At 44.6% G+C, this 21,168-nt stretch overlaps 1 protein-coding gene across 3 annotated transcripts in view; it reads right to left on the bottom strand.

Moving 5' to 3' along the window:
• Nucleotides 1-21,168, bottom strand: part of SHC3 (SHC adaptor protein 3) — a 156,924-nt gene that overhangs the window by 25,507 nt on the left and 110,249 nt on the right. For all 3 annotated transcript variants that reach the window (XM_055129261.1, XM_055129262.1, XM_055129263.1), the window contains exons 7-11: nt 19,995-20,046; nt 15,829-15,955; nt 8,418-8,568; nt 7,449-7,536; nt 1,499-1,657 (exon numbers count right to left, since the gene is read on the bottom strand). In XM_055129261.1, coding sequence (XP_054985236.1) covers nt 1,499-1,657; nt 7,449-7,536; nt 8,418-8,568; nt 15,829-15,955; nt 19,995-20,046 — 577 coding nt within the window. The remainder of the gene's footprint in view (nt 1-1,498; nt 1,658-7,448; nt 7,537-8,417; nt 8,569-15,828; nt 15,956-19,994; nt 20,047-21,168) is intronic.

Raw genomic sequence — 21,168 nt, forward strand, 5'->3', positions numbered from 1 at the left:
CCCCAGCACCGCCAGGAGTAATTCCTGAGTGCAAAGCCAGGAGTAACCCCTGAGCATCGCTGGGTGTGACCCAAAAAGCAAAAAAAAAAAAAAAGCAAAAATAAGTCATTTTACACATGTGAACTTGCTGCAAGATTAGGAAAGGAAAAGGCATTTAACTATCAGTTAAAATCTCATCTATGAATTTCTCTTTATATAATGCTATTTGTAAATTTGTATATATGGTCCCTATACCATTATCATCTTCCCCATCCCAGTTAACATCACCAACTATCACCATTGCAATCTTTAATACCATCATCATCATCATTAGATCCATCATCACATATGTGGGAATCCACTGTCTGGAAAACCAAAGTGTCTGAGTAAAACTTATATTTGTTGGCATGATGTTTCTTAATCGTAAGAATCATGTCAACCTACCCTCACACAAATACAATATCACAAATGCCAGCTGGTAAACCAGCAAAATTAACTTTTACCAGCAGTATATTACTTAACCTTTAGGTTCTCCATTTCCTCCCCTATAAAGTAAGCATATATTTGTAATAGCAATAATAAAAAATCTGCCTGAGGGACTATTATAAATATTAAATCCTAAGCAGCTAACTTATAGTAGAAACTTAGTCTTAAGCTAAAACTAAGTTTTATCTTGATCTCTTTCCCTATCCTCCCTCCAGCCAGTAAAATACAGGGTAAATTTTTTGAAAAAGAAATTTTAGGATGGAAGGCTTCCTTTGAGTTTGAGAAGCTCTTTCTTCACAGCAATTTCTACTTTTGGTAATCAGTTCATGAGTGATGTAATTTTCCCAATCTACTCAACACAAGGAATGCTTATAATTAGATCATGTGTGTCTATGGCAACTTCCTGCCTCTCTGCTCATCCTGTCTGATTTCTCATGAGACACTGGTCACTACCTAGTAGTCAATAGAGTCAATAGTTGTTATTTAAGCTCCGTGTAAGTTGGGCTTTATTTTCTTCTCCTCTACATCACCAGAAAGTAGAATAGCATTTGCTATATAGAAGACAGTGGATGGGTACGGGAAGAGAAGGAGAAGGAGAGAGGGGAATGAATATGGCAAGACCTCCAGGTAGTACACTGCAATTTGTGCTCCTATGTGAATCTTGCTCACCTGTCCGAGACCTCTCCGAGGAGAGGGACTCTGCCCTTCATCCTGGCATCGATACTGACCCAAGAGCTGATTATTTAGGTACTAAATCAATGTGCGTCTATTTCAACAGTGGTTTTTCCCCCAAGATTCGCAACTCTTCAAGAGGGAAGCCAAGTCCCCGGAGAGGGGCGCGACTCTCCTTGCTGACTGCGGAGCGGGCTGGGCCCGAGAGCAGAACCTGGCTGGGCCAGAACACCACGGCTCGGCATCGCCCGCCACTCCGAACCCTGTGCCAGAAAGCTCAAACTGAAAGACCGACTTGAAAATAAAAGACAGTGTAAACAGCACCCGCGAAGGCATCAGTCAGAGGCAAGCGGAAACCCACTCATGTCGAAGAGGTCCTTGCGCGGGCTGCTCTCGGCGCTGCTGCCCGGGGCGGGCGCGGGCTGCGGGGGAAGGCGCTGGGTGTTCACGTAGGTGGGCACGTCTCCCGCCGCGGCCCCCGGGGACTTCCCATCCGGGAAGCTGTAGATGTCCAAGGACCCTGCAACGAGAAAACAAGGTGTCTTTCTCCGCGGAAAGCCAGTTCCAGCATATATTGCTAAGACCCAGTGTTTGCGCACACAAGCTCCTGCTCCATTCGAATATTCTTTCTTTTTTCTTTTTTTTTTTGCTTTTTGGGTCACACCCAGGGATGCTCAAGGTTTACTCCTGGCTCTGCATTCCGGAGTTACTCCTGGCAGTGCTTTGTAGATGCTCATGACTCTAATTCTTCCCCTTTTCTCACCCTGTCTCATAAACTTGTGTTCTGGCTAGGATTCGTTCCCGTTTATGTGAATGTGGCTTCTGCTGGCCCATCCTTGGGACCCCCATGGCAGTGAAGGGCCTTACCAGGACTCTGGACCCCACCCCACGTCTGACCCAGGTGTGTCTGCTGCAGAAGCTGCCCCCGCCCACTCCATGCTCTTTACAGAGACACTAAGATCAAATCACTAAGCAATAGAATCACAGATCTTATGTCAATTGCTTTGCCTTTTCAGGGAAAGTCAGTAACTTCTAAACTGTCCATTCTAGTACACAGTGCAAGGGCTGGGGCTCTGTTTTGTTTATTTATGGGTTTTTGTGGGCTGAAGCGATAGCACAGCGGGTAGGGCATTTGCCTTGCACGCAGACAACCTTGGTTCGATTCCTCTGTCCCTCTCGGAGAGCCCAGCAAGCTACCGAGAGTGTATCACCAGCGTGGCAGAGCCTGGCAAGCTACCTGTGGCGTATTCGATATGCCCAAAACAGTAACAACTCTCACAATGGAGACGTTACTGGTGCCCGCTCGAGCAAATCGATGAGCAACAGGATGACAGTGCTACAGTGCTACAGTGAGGGTTTCTGTGGTGCGGAGTGGCGGGGCTGAACTGAGGACCTCTTGCGTGCAAGGCGGGCGTTTTACCACTGAGCCCCCTCACCTGCCCACTCAAGCAAGACAAGACAAGGTGTGGGACCCAGTTTTTTAACTTTTAAATTACTTCCCTAGGGCCGGAACAGTGAAACAGTGGGGGAGGCATTTGCCTTGCATATGGCTGACCCAGGTTCGTTCTCCAAATGGTCCCCTAAGCCCCACCAGGAGTGACGTCTGAGTGCAGTCAGAAGTGAGCAGCACCACGTGAGCTCCCTAAAGCAAACACATTTCTCTCCCAATTTTTCTTGAGGCATCATGACTCACGCGCCATCAGTGGCAGAGTGAAGGCTGCTTCGTGCAAACAGCCCTACAGCATCTCGCCAGCCACCAGCGTGTCAGTGTCCCTCTACCAGTGACAGAGTCTGTTTTTAAGAGTGTGGGTTTGGTTTTGGGTTTGGCTTTTAATTCCAGCCTCTGGAAAGTGTTTTTCAAATAAACTGAGACATTCTCCTTAGAAATAGAGCTGCCTTCAGATAGAGAAGGGACCACCAAGTAAAGGGTGCTAGAAGGACCCGCTCGGGATGAGAGATGTGGGCTGAAAACAGACTATAGACTGAACATGTTGGCCACTTAATACCTCTACTGAAAACCACAACACCCAAAAGGAGAGAGAGAGCAAAAGGGACTTCCCTGCCACAGAGGCGGGATGGGGTGAAGGGGACAGTGTGGGGATGGGGGGGGGGGGCGATACTGGGACTATTGGTGGTGGAGAATGGACTGAAACACAAGCACAAAACACAAGCACGAAAGTTTGTAAGCCTGTAACTGTACCTCATGGTGATTCACTAATTCAAAAAGGAAAAAGAAAAAAGAAAGAAAGAAATGGAGCTGCCTGTGGGGTCTGGGATTTCCAGATGGTGTGAGAGAGTCTGAGGCCGGGTCTGGGTTCCACTGCCAGCTCCTGAGGTGAGTGAAGAAGTTGCATGAGAAGATTTGTTTTAGTCACCGGTTCTTTCCAGGAGACTTCTCTCTCTCCATCTCTTTTTCTCTCTTCCTCTCTCGTTCTATCTATCTCATTCTCACCATCATCTGTTGGCCAGCGTGTCTCTGGAAAAGGCTACATTTCACACTACACCACACACTGGGCTGTTGAAACCTCTCAGTCTGTCAAAAGAATGCTTCCTGGAGTTTTTAAATGGTTATTTGGGTTGATTTTAGGGACCACGCCTGGTGATACTCAGTCTGACAGCGGGAGCTGGACAGTCAAATGCTCAGGCCCAGTGACACAGTACTGGCAGTGCTGTTTGAATTCAGTGGTGCCGAGACCACCAGGGCCGTAGCTGGCAGTGCTCAGAGAGCGCTGTAGAGCCGGAGATCAAACTTGGGCCTAGAGCATAGGAGGCTGCACTCCAGCCTTGGAGAGGAACAGAACTGTACAGCAGGAGACTGAATTCTCACATGCTCTGCATTATCATGGACGGAGGTACATGGCATCTATACACCTTGAACTAGCCTCAGCAGAGCAGAACAGGAAGCAGATGAAAGCTGCAGTCTGAGCAGGGGGATCTAGAAAACTAGTGGAGGGGCCGGAATGATAGTGCAGCGGGTAGGGCGTTTACCTTGCACATGGCTGACCCGGGTTCTATCCCTGCATCCCACACTCACCCCATATGAGTAATTCCTGAGTGCAAAGCCAGGAGTAACCCCTGAGCATCGCTGGGTGTGACCCAAAAAGCAATAATAATAATGATCATAAATTTTTGAAAAATAGAAAACTAGTAGACAGGGGAAGGCCTTGATTCACTTCCAGAGTCTTCTCCGACTCTCAACTCCTCATGGCATTGTTGCCACTTCCCTGCAAGGCCCTTGATACCACGGCGAAAAGGATGAACTGGGTTGAGGTGGGTGTTAAGGAACACTCGAGATGAAAAGGGACTGGGAGGTAGAATCAAGGTGCCATGGGAGAAACAGAACTTTCCCTGTTGGTTTCTGTTCTTTGCACCAATGAAGACCAGCAAGAAGGCCAGTCTCAGGAAGCATGTGTGGGACTATGGGCTCAGGGGCTCTTGAGAAGTGTTGCTCAGTCTTCAGAGAGATGCAAAGCGATGTACCGCCACTTCTGGCCTGCAAACAAGAACCTGCTAAAATTTCTTCTGGGGAGAATATCTCAAAAATGTCTTGCACCATCTCAACTCTAATCCCTAGCTTGACACCTGCATTCCCAAGTTGTTCCTGGGTTACACACCTGGCTTAGAGAAGGCTCAGAGAACTGCATGTCTGCAGTTTTCTCATGTGTGTGCATTCTAACAAGTTAGTTGGCAAGACGAACTTTACAAACTGCTTACTGAAAATTCAAAAATTCAAGGACTGACACACAAAAGAATCTCCAGACTGAGCAACTTGCCACAGAGAGGCCTCAGGACTTTGAGCCAGGCCAACTTCCCCGGGGTGCCTAGACGGGGGCAGGCATCATCCCGCCATCTGCCCCCTAAGAACCCCGGCAGCTGCAAACTTCCAGCACTCAATGAGAAGTGCAGGTACGTGGGTTCAGTGACGGCAAACTCCAGGCCTCAAGGGATAGGGCATGGCCGATTCTTCTCATTCCCCACCCCCATCGCACCCCCATCCCTGGAGGTCACGCCCACAAACCGCCTCTGGCTGCTACTTAAGCTCCTTGATGACCATGATCCAGAGACACACAAAAGAATCTCTGAACCCAGCAGCTGACTGCAGAGATTTCTCCAGACCCTAATTATCCAAAATTTTAGAATTCCAGGAACATGCGGCCACTCTCCCCACCGTGCAACATCTAATGCTATTCATAACAAACAATACAAAAGAAAGTATCGGGGAGATTGTCTGCCATAGAGGCAAGGGGAGGGGTGGGATGAGGGGATACTGGGAACATTGGTGGTGGAAAATGCACACCGGTGGAGATCATTGTATGACTGAAACTCAAACATGAAAGTTTTGTAACTGTATCTCACAGTGATTCAATAATAAATAAATAAACAAACAAATAAATAGATTCAAGGCCTACTTTCCCATTGCCAGCCCCTTCCTCCAGAGATCACGCAGTCCTGAGCCAGAGCAAGTGGGCAGGCCAAGGCCAAGGATAGCAGAGTTCATTTGCATTTAGGTGAAAGAGAAGAGAGGCAAGTTGCTTTCAACTCAGAACTTGGACTGTACTCAGAGTTTTAAGGCTAAAGCTGCAGGGCAGAAACCTGCTAATGCGCTTTGGCCCTGATGAATTTCTAACGTTGTCTCTTCTGATCTCACTGGACTAACTCAAGTACCAAAGACCTTAGTTTTATTTATTTATTTTTTAATTTATTTATTTTTAATTAGTGAATCACCGTGAGGGTACAGTTACAGATTTATACACTTTTGTGCTCATGCTTCCCTCATACAAAGTTCGGGAACCCATCCCTTCACCAGTGCCCATTCTCCACCACCAGTAAACCCAGCATCCTCCCACCCTCCCCAATCCCATCTCCCCCCACCCCACCCTGCCACTGTGGCAGGGCATTCCCTTCTGTTCTCTCTCTCTAATTAGCTGTTGTGGTTTGCAATAAAGGTGGTGAGTGGCCGCTGTGCTCAGTCTCTAGCCCTCATTCAGCCCGCAACTCCCTTCCCCCACATGGCCTTCGACTACATTATAGTTGGTGATCCCTTCTCTGAGTTGCCCTTTCCCCAGAATGTGAGGCCAGCCTCCAAGCCATGGAGTCAACCTCCTGAAAGACCTTAGTTTTAAATAATTCTGATATATTTTACAAAGAGCAAGTGTCTGACATCAATCATGTGAAATAAATCACGTGTCTTCTAAAGGCCAGGGAGCGAGTCAGGGGTTGGTGCACAAACCCAACTTGGATCCAATCCTCAGCACCGCACAGTCCCCAGAGCATCACTGGGCGTGTCCTGGGGGCCCTAAGCCTGCCAGGTGGTCCAGGAGACTCAGCGGCAGAGGAGCTCTGCAGTGCACCCTCGGGCTTGACCCCGAACCACCTGCCCAGGGGCTATGAATCATTGTGAGTGACCCGTGGGCTCCCTGGCAAGGGAGCTCCACTGCTTGGGAAGCCCCACAAACCAAAGTAAGAAAACTAATGTGTCTCTTCCAGGCTTCTGCAGTCATTATACGTCGATGCACACATGTGAAAATGTGTCTCTGGCTTTGCTCTGCTGTTTCCTTCTCTCTGAGATCAGCCCACGTGGTGAGTCTCCAGCACTGGTCCTACTACCAGGGCCACAGGGTGAGGGAAGATATTAAAGTCCCCACGAGGAGGAACTTTAAAAGATTTGAAATTGGAAATATTTATTGTAATTCCCTCCCTGTCACAAAAGAAGTTTTTCTTTGGGTTGAGCAACTAAATGGCAGAACTGATATGAATAGGATCTTTATCCATCCATTTCTTGCTCCATCTCCTTCAAATCCGGTAGAGTCTATAGCCAGGGTCCCAAAGCTCTTGAAAGGGTTGTGGAAATGTTTCAGGGGAGGAAAGTTTAAAATTAAAGCAAAGTGTTAAACTGTAAGTGTAGGGAACCAGAGAGACAGCTCAGCAGGAAAAGCATATGGTTCAATCCCTGGCATGCAAAATGGGCCCCCAGAACAGACCCTGGGTAAACCCTCAGCAACATCTTGCCCAAATAACAGAACATAAAAGTTAAAGTGTTTAAATTAATAAATAAACTGTTAATGTGCACGTACTTGGGTGTGAAGAGAAATAGCTATCTTCAGAGGAAAGATGGGTCAAAGCACTTCCTTCTTGTCATGTCTGGACTTTTTCTAACTGGGAAAGCAGACCCTTGTTGATGGCTTGATAAGATGTAAAAATGTTCTCCTAAAGAGCCTCAAGCCCTATAAATTCCTACAACATCCCAACATCTCAAGACCTTGGCCCCAGGAACACACAGATCTGTGTTTTGCATTTCTGGGTCACCTCACCTTGTCTCACAGTCGTTGGCTGCCAATCTTCCCCAAATGGGTCTCCCAGGTGCCTCCCTTGGTAGTAAGTTTGTTCTTTTCCTGAAAACTATAGACACCAAAAGTAGACAACGAGAAAAAAATTAACTCACTTCTCATGTCCATATCTTCAAAAGTCAGAACACGGTTTAGGGGAACTGGAGTCCATTGCATCCCTCGCAATACCTAATCTTCACTTTCTGGGTCCAGAGATTTGGGAAGCTGGTGAATGGGAGGAAGGGGCCACACCAGTCTAATCAGTATGCCCTCCCCCTGCACTGCCCCCATGACCTTCTTCTAATCATGGCTGTAAATGGAGTTCCCCTGCACGCAGTCATAGCTCTCAAAAGGGCCCCAAACAAGTTCGAAGAGTACCAACATGTCAGAACACTTCCCACCAACACCCATGTCGGTTCATTCCCTTCTTGTCGAGTTAAGGACAGTTGATTTCAGTGCTGCTCTGCCACTTTTATTGGTATCATAATCATTCGCATAAAGTGAGTGACAAAAAAAACCTTCTTAGAACCAACTACAAGTGTAATAACTGGGGTGAGGGTGGGGAAGAAAGATGGCTTTCTAGAATTTTGAGTTAGAGTAAAATTCAGTGTCATGAATAAAGTAGAAAACTGTATCAAAGTTTTTTATTCTAAAGGCCAATATCCATCTTTCTTTACAGAAAACCCACAATACCCCAGGCCTTTGAAAAAGTCTGCTACTCTCTCTGTGCATCACTAGGATCACAGTATAAGGGATTTGTCCTAGAATGGGGAGGGGACCCTCTCTAATCTCAGGAATTAAAATATAGTTCAAAGGCATTTGACTAATGGTTTGTGATGTTAAAACCAAAACCACGACAATTTGTCTCAGGCGAAAAGGTTATGAGTCGTTCCAACAAAGACTGGTAAAAATACAAGCCTGAAAATAAAGTTCTGGAGAAGGAGCAAGAAATACCTGGGCAGCGTCAGGGGCTGGGGGCCTGGTTTTCAGGCGTGTATCAGCAAATCCCCCTGCAGGGGGTGTCTTGCTTGAAATGTTGTTGTAGTAGGGGTGGTCTGAAGCGTCGCTCTCCTCTTCTGTCCACGGCTCATCCAGACTCTGCATTCTGTCCAAAGAGATTTTCGAGAGCTTTAGCTGAAAGTCAGCTTGCAGTCAAGACCAGCAATACCAGGGCCCGGAGCAAATAGTACAGAGGGTAGGGCACTTGCCTTGCAGGCAGCCAACCCAGGTTCAATCCCCAGCACTTTGTGTGGTTCCCCTGAGCCCCGCCAGGAGTGATCTCCAAGTTACAGAGCCAGGAGTAAACCCTGAGCATCACCAAGTATGACCCACAATTTTAAAAAATAGCACTGCACTGTCACACTGTCATCCCGTTGTTCATTGATTTGCTTGAACGGGCACCAGTAACGTCTCCATTAGTTAATAAATAATAATACTAATATCTGTTAGTACCTGTCATCCCAGAAAAGAGGATTTGCTTACTGCCCATCAGTTACCTAGGTTTTATGAGTATTTTGGTTAAAAATATCTGCCTTCCTCATCATTCTAGCCTTAGGGAACTTCTAGTCAGATAAAATAGGGAAAGGATCTATCTACCTTTAGCCAAAACAAAGGGTCAGTCTAAACATCTTATGGTAGTGACTGGATAGAGAAGTTATGACAAATGTATAATCACCTTTTAAAAATAATAACAAAATCATGCCTCCTTCAATAACATAGATAGAACTTGAAGTGATAATACTAAGGAAAATGAGTCGAGAAATAAAGATAATTTCTGGATGGTTTCACTCATATATGAAATAAACTGGCAAAGCAAATGCGCTGGCAAAACAACAAAAATAACTCTTATACTCTTATGCATGCTGGCTACCAGGGGACAAAGGGTCACTCTGACAGTGTATGACACTTAGAATTTCAGAGTAGTATGATGAGATTTACATTCTTTTTGGAAGTGTAAGCTGTGCTCTTATTGTAAACCAATGCAAATCAATAAAATTTGCATGAAAAAACACTTTACCATCAAATAAGGCAATTGTGAGATATAAAGTAACAAAAATAACAGACCTAAATTTAGGGAAAAATATTAAAATAGCAGGCAAAAATTTCTAACTTCTGCTTGTTATGTATATTTAATTATATTAAATGTAAAAACATTAAAATTCTAATTAAAAGATTGGCATATGGATTAGAAAGAAACATGATCAGACTCCATGTCACTTTCCACAAGAAGCATATTTAAGATACAAATATATAACTTGCAAGTAAAAGTATGCAAAAATTTACTTCAGGCGAATAGTAACCTAATGAGAGTTTAATATTTTTAATATCCGACAAATATACCACAAGACAAAAATTGTTACTAGAAACAAAAAGACATTTGACATGATAAAAGATCAATTCATCAAGAAGATGTAACAGTTATAAACCTATGTTGACCTCAGAACAGAACCCTCAAAAACAGGATGCAATATCTGACAGAGTAAAAGGGCAGTTGGATAATTTAACAATAGAGTTAGAAATACTCCATTTTAAATAATGAATAAATCAACTAGAAAAAGATTGGAAACTAGAAGGTTGAACAATACTATAAATCAACTAGACATAGCATATCTCTCCCTGTCTGTCTGTCTGTCTGTCTGACTTTCTCTCTCTCTCTCACTCTTTCTCTCCCTATATATATATACATATGTGTATGAATGTGTAAACATGCAAAAATTACAGGATGCAAATTCTCCACACTACACATGGAAACTTCCCCAGGATGTAATATATGTTAGTTCATAGATCAAGTTTCAGAATTATTAAAGGATCATAATAATATAAAGTATCTTTCAGACCATAATGGGATAAATGTAGAAATTAATGACAAAAAGAAACCTGAAAAACTCATATATATAAAATAAGTAAATAATACATTCTCAAATAACAATTGGGTCCAAAAAAAGAGAGACAAGGGAAAGTGGAAAATAGTTTGAAATGGATAAAAACAAAAAAGCACATATCAACACTGATAGAATGAAGCTAAAACCAAAGGGTTTAGGTTTAGAAGAAGATATATAGCTGCAAATATCTGCATGATAAAATAAGGTTTTAAAACTGACATTCCATAAAAAATTAGAAAATACGGACAGGTTAAACTCAAGCAGAATGAAGAAAAAAATAAATATGTGGAAATAAAAGAAGTAGATGTCAGAAAATTAGTACATAATAATGAATAATAATGAATATAAATAAATAAATACATTTTTAAAAGTACTTAAATTACTAAAACTAATTCAAGAGGAAACTGAGAATCCAAATATAGTAACAGGTAGAGATTGAATAGGTATTATTAAAAACTGCATGCATTCTAAGAAAATTCCAGAACTATATGACTTCCAGTGAATTCTCTCAAACATTTACAGAAAAATTAACAACTCTCCATAAACTTTCTTGAAAAATATTAGAGAAAATACTTTCAACTTATTTAAAACACTTAACACTAACACCATATGAAGACTCCATAAGAAAAGAAAAATGTAGATAAATATCTTCTACAATTATAGATAAATACCCAACAAATTGTTAGCAAACTTACTGCAACAAAATAGAAAAAGAAGTCACTGTTACTGTCATCCCATTGCTCATCTATTTGTTTGAGCGGGCACCAGTAATGTCTTCCATTGTGAGACTTATTGTTACTATTTTTGGCATATCCAATAGCCACGGGTAGCTTGCCAGTCTCTCTGAGAGGGGTGGAGGAATCAAACATGGGTTGGCCGTGTGAAAGAAGAATGCCTACCGCTGTGCTATCGCTCTAGCACAGAAAAAGAAGTATTCTTCATAACTGAGAGTTCTCCCAATAACGTAAGAGGTTGGTTCAACATGCAAAAAATCAACTTTGGGGGCTGGAGCAATAGAACAGCGGGTAGGGTGTTTGCCTTGCACGCGGCCAACCGGGGTTCAATTCCCAGCATCCCATATGGTCCCCTGAGCACTGCCAGAGGTAAATCGTGAGTGCAGAGCCAGGAGTCACCCCTGAGCATCGCCGGATGTGACCCAAAAACAAACAAACAAACAAAAACAAAAAATCAACTTTGAAACATGTCGTCGTCGTCATCATCATCATCATCATCATCATCATCATCATCATCATCATCATCATCCCGTTGATCGTCGAATTTCTCCAGCGGTCTCAGTAACGTCTCCATTCATCCAAGCCCTGAGATTTTAGAAGCCTCTCTCTATCATCCTTCCAATGATGCCATACTGGAGGCTCTTAAAGGGTCAGGGGAATGAGACCCAGCTTGTTACTTGAAACATGTCATATTCCAATAGAATAATCAAAGTAAGTAGTAAAAAATTGCATCTCAGTTGATAAAATAGAAACATTGAACAAAATCCAATATTTTTGCATGATAAAAATAAACAACAAACTTGGAGTAGAGGAGTAAGGGCCAGAGGGACAATACAGAGAGTAAGGTGTTGCCCTGTATTTGGCAAACTCAGGCTCCATTCCCAGAATCCCATATGGTCCCCAAGCTTACAGGGAGTGACCCCTGAGTGAAGAACCAGGACAAGTAAACCCTAAGCATACCCAGAACAAAAAAAATTAAATCATATGATTTTTTTCCTGCAATAAGTGCAGGAAAAATTCTCTGACAAAATTCAACATTCATTAATGCTTTTTTAAATTCTCATCAAAATAGGGATAGAGGAATGTTACTTAAGGTATAACAGTCTTATAACACAAGTACACAGTCAACATGAATTACTCAATGACAAACAACTGAAAGTCTGACCTCTGAAATTGGATACAAGACAAGGATGTCTACTTCCATTATTATGGTTTTGGAAGTCCTTGTCATAGCAATAGAGCAAGAAAAAGAAGTCAGTAACATCCAAATGGGAAAGTAGATGTTAAACTACCACTATTTACAGGAAACCATAGGATCCAAATTAGAAAACAAGAAGATCAGTTATAACTGTTTGTAGATGACAATATACATGTAAGGCTCTAAGGATTCCACTGAAAACTTTATAACAAAAGAACATTCAGCAAAGTTGAAGACTATCAAATGCATGAAAATTTTAATGCATGAAAATCTGTTTCATTTTTATATTAAAACAATGTACTAAAAAAGAAAAGAAAAGACGACTCTGTAAAATGAAGTATCCAAAACCATAAATTACCTATGAATCAACTTTAGGAGGTGAAAGACTTGAGCATCAAAAAGTATAAGTCACTTTTGAAAGAAGTAGGAGAGGACATCAGGAAATGGAAAAATATTTTATGTCATGCATTGGAAGAATTTACAGAGTCAAAAATGCCATTCTACCAAAATTAAAAAGAATCATTATAAAGGGATTCTCTGCTCCCAAAGACTATGGTCTGAGAGGTCTTCTAACCCATTTTGGCACCCAGAGTGACTTCTTACAGAAATGCATCTAGACTGTGAGCTGTGCTACAACTCCGTGCCGCCCAGGGAGGGATTTTCCCTCTCCACCCTGTTTTTCTGCGAGGAAAATGGCAGTGGCGGCAACATCCACGTGGCGAGAGCCGCCTTCTAAGACTCCCAACCCAGAGGTATGAATTTTGCAGTGTTGTGGCTCATAGGTGATCATGGGAAAGGGGCGTTACCAGGACACCCTCAGCCCAGATAAGATCTGGAGCTGCCGGTGTGAAACGAACCCTCTGCTTCTAAAGACTATGATCGGAGAGGTCTTCTAACCCATTTCGGCACCCAGAGCGGCTTCTTACAGAAATGCATTTCTGAGCTAAAATATCAGAAATCCAAAGCTCATAGAGTATTCATTCTCAGCAATGAAAATAAATTATTAAATGATGCCTTTTCAGCAGGCCTGATTGTTGGGGGAAAATTCCAAACAATAATAGTGAGTTCTCTATTAAAATATTGAATGTATTCAAAGTATAGAGAGAATAAAGTGAAGATCATTAGCTACTTAGGTGGGGGCTGGTGGAAGAGGGGTATATTGGGGTCCTTGGAGGTGGAACATGTGCACTGGTGAAGGGATGGGGGTTCAATCATTATATGACTGAGACTTAAACCTGAAAGCTTTGTATTTTTTCAGAGTGATTCAATAAAATAAAAACTTAAAAAAAGGAATCATTATAAAGATTTTACATAATTCCTATCAAAATACTGATGGAAATCTTCAACAACTATAGTAAATTCTAGCAAAACTTGTGTGGACTCTTAAAACTCCCTGAAAACTGGTGGGAGGTATCACATTCCTTGTTCTTAAATCATATACTATAAAGCTATAGTAATAAAAATTGTGCAGTTATTCGAATAAGGATAGATTTTCAGACCAATGGAATAAAATTGAGAGCCCATATATTAACCCTCAGATATATAGACAATGACAAAGTAGCTGGGTTGAATTGAGTGGATTTAATCTATGACAGATTGGGTGGAGCATAGAAAACTTTTTCAATGAATGATATTGGGAACATTGTATAGCCAAATACAAAAACAAAAAAATTAAAAACTGTATTTCTATCTCGAACCCGATACAAAAGTTAATTCAAAGTGAATTAAAGACATTGAGATTGGATTGAAATCTTAATCCTGAGGAAAATATAGATAAAACTTTCCAGAATATACACCTCAGTAACGTCTCCAATGGTGATTCCATTGGCAAAGACAACACAAACAAAAATAAATAAAAGAGACTACATCAAACTAAAAAGGGTTTGCATGGCCAAAGAAACATGACTTTGGGTCAGGGAAATGATACAGTAAGGCGCTTGCCTTGCATCAGTTGACCCAAGTTCAGATCCTAGCACCATATATGATCCCTCTGAGTGTCACCAGGAGTAAATCAAATCATAATCAAGTAGAGGCCCATTCATTAAACTGTACTATATTCAATCTCCAATTAGAGATGAAAAAGGAATACACTTTAGTCTCTATCCTTATAACTAATATATTGAATAAAATATATCTCAAGAACTCACCAACAGCCAGAGACACACACCCTTATTAACTAAGTCACAGAAGTTAGCTGCAATTCTGTTGTTGTTGTGGTGGTGGTGGTGGTTGGTTTTTTGATGCTCAGGGGTTACTCCTGGCTCTGCACGGGGACAATATGGGATTCCAGGGATCAAACCCAGGTCTGCCACCTGGGTCTGCAGCTTGCAAGGCAAACGCTCACCCACTTTACTATTGCTCCTGCCCCTTTGTTGTTGTCTTTAATAAAAAGTAAACTAAGGAGAAAAAAGCTGTACTTACAATGAGCACACCATTACAACCATTTTTCACTACACAAGCTCAAGTATAGCCTACTGAGCGATCGATATGCACGTGGCTTACTTCTTAATGCTTTATGCTGCACAGAAAATTCTTCTGGCCAAAGAAAACCCAGTAGTAGAACCTGAATAGCTTTTAAAATAAAGTCAATACTGTACAACTACTACAGATATTTACTATTTCTGAACAACTTGCACAAACAACTGTGAAGTTACCGTTGTTGCCACTTCAGAGAAGGCCAACAAGACTCAGCTGGGTAAGGCACTGCCCAGGGCCCAGAGAGTTAGTCAGTGAGGAGGGCACTTGCCTTACATGCAGCTGACCCAGATTTGATTCTCAGTATCCCATATGGTCCCCAAGTCTCACAAGAAGTGAACCTTGGGGGTTGGAACAATAGTACAGCTGGTAGGGTGTTTGCCTTGCACATGGCCAACTCAGGTTCAATCCATCCCATATGCTCCCCCAAGCACTGACAGGAGTAATTCCTGAGTGCAGAATAAGGAGTAGCCCCTGAGCACTGCTGAGTGTGACCCCAAAAGAAAAAAGAAAAAAAAAGAGAAGTGAACCCTCAGCAAAGACTCTGGGATTATCCCCAGGCACTGCCGGTGTGGCTCCCAAATGAACAAACAGCATAGGTCTGCAAGTACTTCTTGCACAGAGACAAACCAGTAATGCTGCAGAGACACTGGCTGTCCCGTGTACGGGACCTCCCAAATGGAGGTTGTGAGTCACGACTTCGGCTAACCATGATGACAAGAATGAGGGGCATGAACCACCTTTCTGGTGCAGCCCCCAGGAGGCGACATATGGAAACACCACATGAGCATAGAGGAAAAAGAACGAACACGTATGACAATGCTGTTGTAACCTTGGATACTGTCACTATAGTTTCAAGGAAAATGTTTTTCTGAACATTCGGAGCATTGCCCATATGTCGGCTTCCATCTGTCAGTTTCCTGAGCCCCAGCCCAGGTGCGCTGGCACCCAGGAAGCCCCACGAGTCAATGTGTCTGTCAGGAGCACACCTGGGGAAGGTGGGTTGTGGTCTTTCTCCTTTCGAGGGCTCCAAGAGGACACAGGAAGGTCCCTGCGGCGGTGGCAGTGCTACTCACCGGTCATGGAGAGCAGGGATCTTGGAGGGACACTGCAGGTATTGCTTAAACCGGAGCTCGAAGGCTTGTCCAATGGCGCCAATGACATCCTGGGCCAGACCATCACAGCATTCTAGAATGTGACAAGCTGGGAGAGCAAGGCATAAAGGACCATCAGAGTCAGCCACAGCGTTCCCAGCATCTTCCATACAATGGGCTTTCCCAGCTGGGGTCCTGAGACTGACCATCCAGAGGGATGCACAGTAGTGTGGCCTTCAGAATGGGTCCTGGCAACTCCTCCTGTAGCTCTTCCTGAAGGACCCACAGCCAGACAGTTTCCCTGTCAGGATGTTTTCCTAGTAGCCCATTGTCTGCAATATTTAGAGCTCTGTTGTAAATCCGTTTCAAATCAAAAAAGCTGAAGTGTTGTCCTCTTCGGTTTTAGTCTATAAACAATTAACTTGCTATTAACTAGGGAAAGGGGGCTTAGGATCAAAGCTTGATGCAAGAAACGAGTTCCTTTAAAGCCCCAGGAACATCAGACAATGGGCATAAATTGACCTGGGTTGTAAGATTCTTGGTCTGTTCAGTTGAGGGCAAGATGCTTGCTCACTTCCTTGTGTGGGTCAAGATTCTTGATCAATATGGAACCTCAAGCACAATGGACCTTTGAAGATGAGTTTGAAGGGACAGTAATCAACTAGTGTGGCCACCCCCAAGACATCATGCTGCCTGGAGACAGAACATTCATGCAGGTTCACAGAGCCCGGGATGTTGAGTCTAGGGAGGATTTCAGGGGCCTGGAATGATCTGCAATTTTATTTGTTTATTTATTTATTTTTGATGAAGATAAGTAGTTTTCATTGAAACTTACTCAGAAAGACTGAGGGAAGAGAAAAAGGGGAAGGACATGTTCAAGAGCGACAAGGATTTCTCCAGAGAGGAAAAAGCAGAGACGTAGAGATAAGCAAGTGAGATCCTGTTCAAGAGAGAACACAGGCGTGAACAGCCAGCTGCAATCTGTAACTTTTGGTGGTGGGCATTCGGCATCCCAGTCAGGGGGCCAGGCTTTGGCATGACCCACATGAAACCTGCAGAGCAAAGCGGGTGGAGTGAGGGAGGCTTGTGAGAAGCCTGCAGATCCCCCGAGCCTCCCCCCGAACCACACACACACACACACACACACACACACACACACACACACACACACACACACACACACCAGTGCTCTGCTTAATGAGAAAGTTACAAGGTCATTGAGCAAGAGAGTCCCTTACAGAGAGTAAGATACCTTTCTTCACAGGTTTTTGTCCTGAATTTTGACAATTCGGGGGTGCTGAATTGTCCCTCTGACAGGAGAAAGCAGAGAAACTGGAGAGGAGTCCTATGGAGACAGAAGACTGCTCTGGAGGGGACAGAGGTAGCCTGTCTCTGCAGGCCGGCGATCCTCTTTCCTCAGGGCTGCCTTCTGGATGGAGGCCAGAGGCACTCTACCCAGGCAGAGAAGGCTGCCAAGTGGGGTCTCGGGCCTTCTCCCAGACGCAGCAGGGAGAGTACTTCCAGGGAGCAGAACACTGAGTCATCAGGCCAGCAGTCTTGTGAGTCTGGCCAGCAGAGTTTCTCCCAGGACCCCTGAGTCCTACTTAGATGGACTCTTCCCAGAAACAAATACAGAACAAATGTCTTACTGGGACTGGGAGTTATATCAAGAGGTTCAGAGTTCTGTCCCCAGAACTTCATGGTCCCCTAAAGATTACAGGAGCAGGGCCCAAGAACTACCAAGTGTGCCCTCCCCAAAAAATAAATAAATGAAGCAAAATGCCTTATCGGCTCTGAAAGATCACTCTGTCTTTTTTTGGTTTAAAGCTGGTGAGGGAAGGGTCACTGGCAATGTTCAGCCAAGCAGGCCAGTGGTTCAAAGCGAGGGCTGAAAGATGAGGCACTGCCAGGGCCCTGCAGTGGCACATTACCAGACCCCACCCTCTGGTGCTCAGGGGCCTGCAGCATGCACCTGGGAGGCAGAGAGGCCCCTGTGGTGCCAGGAATCAAACCTGGGTTGGGTGCGTGCTTGGCACGTGCCCTTTACCTCCCAAAACATGAATCATTTGGGCACATTCAACAAGAGTCGATGAATGAAAGCTCCTCTTTCCATTCTTTAAATCCAGTGATAGCTGTTCTTCTAAGAGATGGAAGAGGAGAAGACACAGACACAGGAGAGAAAGGGATGGGAGGACAAAGGCAGACTCTAGAGGTAGCAGCCACAGAGCCTTGGGTGTCTGTGGGTATCACAAAACCAAAAGGTGTCTGGGGCCAGCAGATGTAAAACGCAACAAACAAGGAGCCTCCAGAGGGCGCAAGTCCTAGCCCACACTTGACACTGTGATATCTAGTTCCCTAGGACAATGAGATGATAAATGTCCATGACTTGAAGCCTCCAAGTTGGTAGTAACTGATCACAACAATCAAAGAAAGACTACAGCCATGAAGGTATTAATGTCAAAGAAAGGGGATGACTGAAAACAATGGTTTCAGGTGATAATCAGGGTGACCAAAGAGAGTCTCCCAGATGTTACACTGAGAAACCTAGACAAGTCAGGTAATGTATGGTGGAAAGATCTGGGCCAAGAATGTCGCAGTGGTAGGAGATTCTAGGAGGTGCAAAGGCCCTAAGGTAGATGCTTGCTTGGATGGTCCCAGAAGAGACTGTGGTCACTGAGGAGGAGAGAAGAAAAGAGGAACCCTAGGAAAGGGGCCAGGGGACAGAGCAGGTAAGAGCTTCTACAGATCCCATGGGCATGATGATGAGTTGGAATGGGTGAGAAAAGGCAGGGTCCCACCAACACTTAACACAGTTCTATATTTTTGGGTGCCAGAGAGCAAACCCAAGCCCCTCACATTCCAGCCATTAAATCTACCACAGCCCCTGGACCTGCCCCAACATTTGAGAAAGAGCCTCCTGTTGTTGGGGCGAGAATAAACAACTTCAGAAAGAGGGACCTCCTGTATGACCACACACTACTCATAATAGCTGTGCTGGGGCCCCAGTAAACCTGCCTTCATCGGAGCCTATGGATTCATTAGCCTGCCCGATGCTCTGGAGCACTGTGTCTGAGTGAGCCCACCCACCCTAGGGCTTTGATCTTATAAACGACCAGAGACATGGATGAGGGAAAAATATTTCGAGACTCAGATGCTCCAGCCAGCCCATGCCTGAGTTCCAAGTAACCACAGAGTAAAGGGACAGCACCTGAGCCTGGGGTAGTTTCCTTGAGAGGGAACACACATAAATTGCCACAGAGGCTACTTCTTTTCTCGTTTTAATTTAATTTTTTAATTGAATCATGGTGAGATACACAGTTGCAATGTTCATGACTGAGTTTCAGCCATGCAATGTTCCAACACCGTTCCCTTCACCAGTGTGCATTTCCCAGTTTCCCTCCCAGCCTCTCTCTCTCCACCCCTCCGCCTGCCTGTCTGCAATACACATGCACATAGGTTATCATGCATATCCATTTACCTCCTTTGAGCACTTAGTTCTTGTCCAGAGTGATCATTTCTAGCTATCATGGAAATAGTGGTCCCTTCTCTGCCCTACCTGCACTGCCGAACCCCACACCCTTTGTGGCACACTTTCTATCACAGACCAGTCATCCTGGCCCTTGTTTCTATCGACAGTCTGTGGTTATTATCCTCACATTATGTTTTTTTAATATCCTGCAAATAAGTAGGATGAGGGGCTGGAGCAATAGCACAGCGGGTAGGGCATTTGCCGACCCGGATTCGATTCCTCCATCCTCCTCGGAGGGCCCAGCAAGCTCCTGAGAGTATCTCACCCGCATGGCAGAGCCTGGCAAGCTACCCATTTTGGCATTCAATATGCCAAAAACAGTGACAACAAGTCTCACAATGGAGATGTTACTGGTGCCCCCTCGAGCAAATCAATGAGCAACAGGATTGAGCAACAGGATGACAGTGATGAAGTACAATTATTCTATGTCAGAGGCCACTTTCTGAGTTTGAGCAGGCACAGGTCAGGCGGACTCCACAGAGTACCTAGACACAGTTATAAGTTGGAGCTCACAAAACCCAAGATCTCCTTCCCTGGTAGGTGACAAGAAAAACCTGGTAGCTGCATTCAGCCTAACTGGATAGACGGGAGGTGGGGGGTGGGGGCCAGCATTGCTCACCTCTGCGGTTTACGGGGTCCTTGGCTACATACGCAACGTAATCGGTTGTGTCCTGTCAACGAGAAGGGAGTTGTTTACATCACTAACCACAAACGAGTGAAAGCATGACCCAACACACATCACAGGACCCAATTGAAACCCAGTGCTGTCCCAACGCCTGTCCGAGGTACTGAGGGTGAGATCGCCTGCTTCTGCTCCCGGAACCCAGCACAGGGGCTGCACGTCAGGGCCACGCCTGCAGCAAAGGCGTGAGAGGCATCCAGCTTTGCATCGGGCCCTTGGGAGCTTGGAAAACATGCTGCCAGTCCCAACCCCCACACAACCCCACCTCACTGTCTCAGATGTGAGAGCTGGTGTCTGGGACTCCTCCACGCTCCCTTGTAGGCTCTGCTCTGAAACAAGATGACCACCTGCCGTCCACGCTGCCTTCTCAGCAGCCCACCTAGGAACTGGGCTGAGTATCTCCTTCGGGGCTTGTTAAGTCAAATGTGCATTTCTGAGTAAGCCACGGTGACTCCTCTGGGTCCACTTTGACGCACATCAGGGGATGCTCAAAGGTTAGTTGACAAGCACCTCGAGGGTAGATGAGACTTAATGGTTCTTTTTCTTTCCTTGGATATAACAGTGGTTTGAATCCTTTGAGGTGTTGTAAGACTTAAAGAGGAAAGTCTTGCTCCTCCCCCCGCCTCACCCATGCCCCTGTGTCCTTAATCCTAAGCCCCACTTACCCCTATACTATGCATTTTCACTGATTCCTCCATCATGCCAACATTTCTGCTACAAACACTCTTTCAAAACATGCCCACGTTTCTGCTAGAGACCAAATAATTACTTGAATAAAGATCCTCCATTTCCATATGATACGGTTGGAAGTGATTCTGAATTTGCCTATTTTCTAGTATGAGCAGACAGAACTTTATTCACAGTAACAAAGGTTTCGCCTCAAAACAAAAATCTCACAACTGTAAGCTCTGAAAGCCTCCCCCTTCCTCACGTGCTGTGAGACTCCCTACCTGCCTCCCAGCTGGTCAGCACACAGACAAAGCCATGACCTTTCAGAGACCCAGCAACCACGTGTCCCTCTCTTTCTCAAGCAGTCCTGGGAAGCAACAACGCCCTTCATTCTTGAAGGCAGAAAGAGCTCCCTGCCAAGCTGACATTTCCAACATTCAGG

Source organism: Sorex araneus, chromosome 2 (assembly GCF_027595985.1).
Source record: "Sorex araneus isolate mSorAra2 chromosome 2, mSorAra2.pri, whole genome shotgun sequence".
Taxonomy (NCBI): domain Eukaryota; kingdom Metazoa; phylum Chordata; class Mammalia; order Eulipotyphla; family Soricidae; genus Sorex; species Sorex araneus.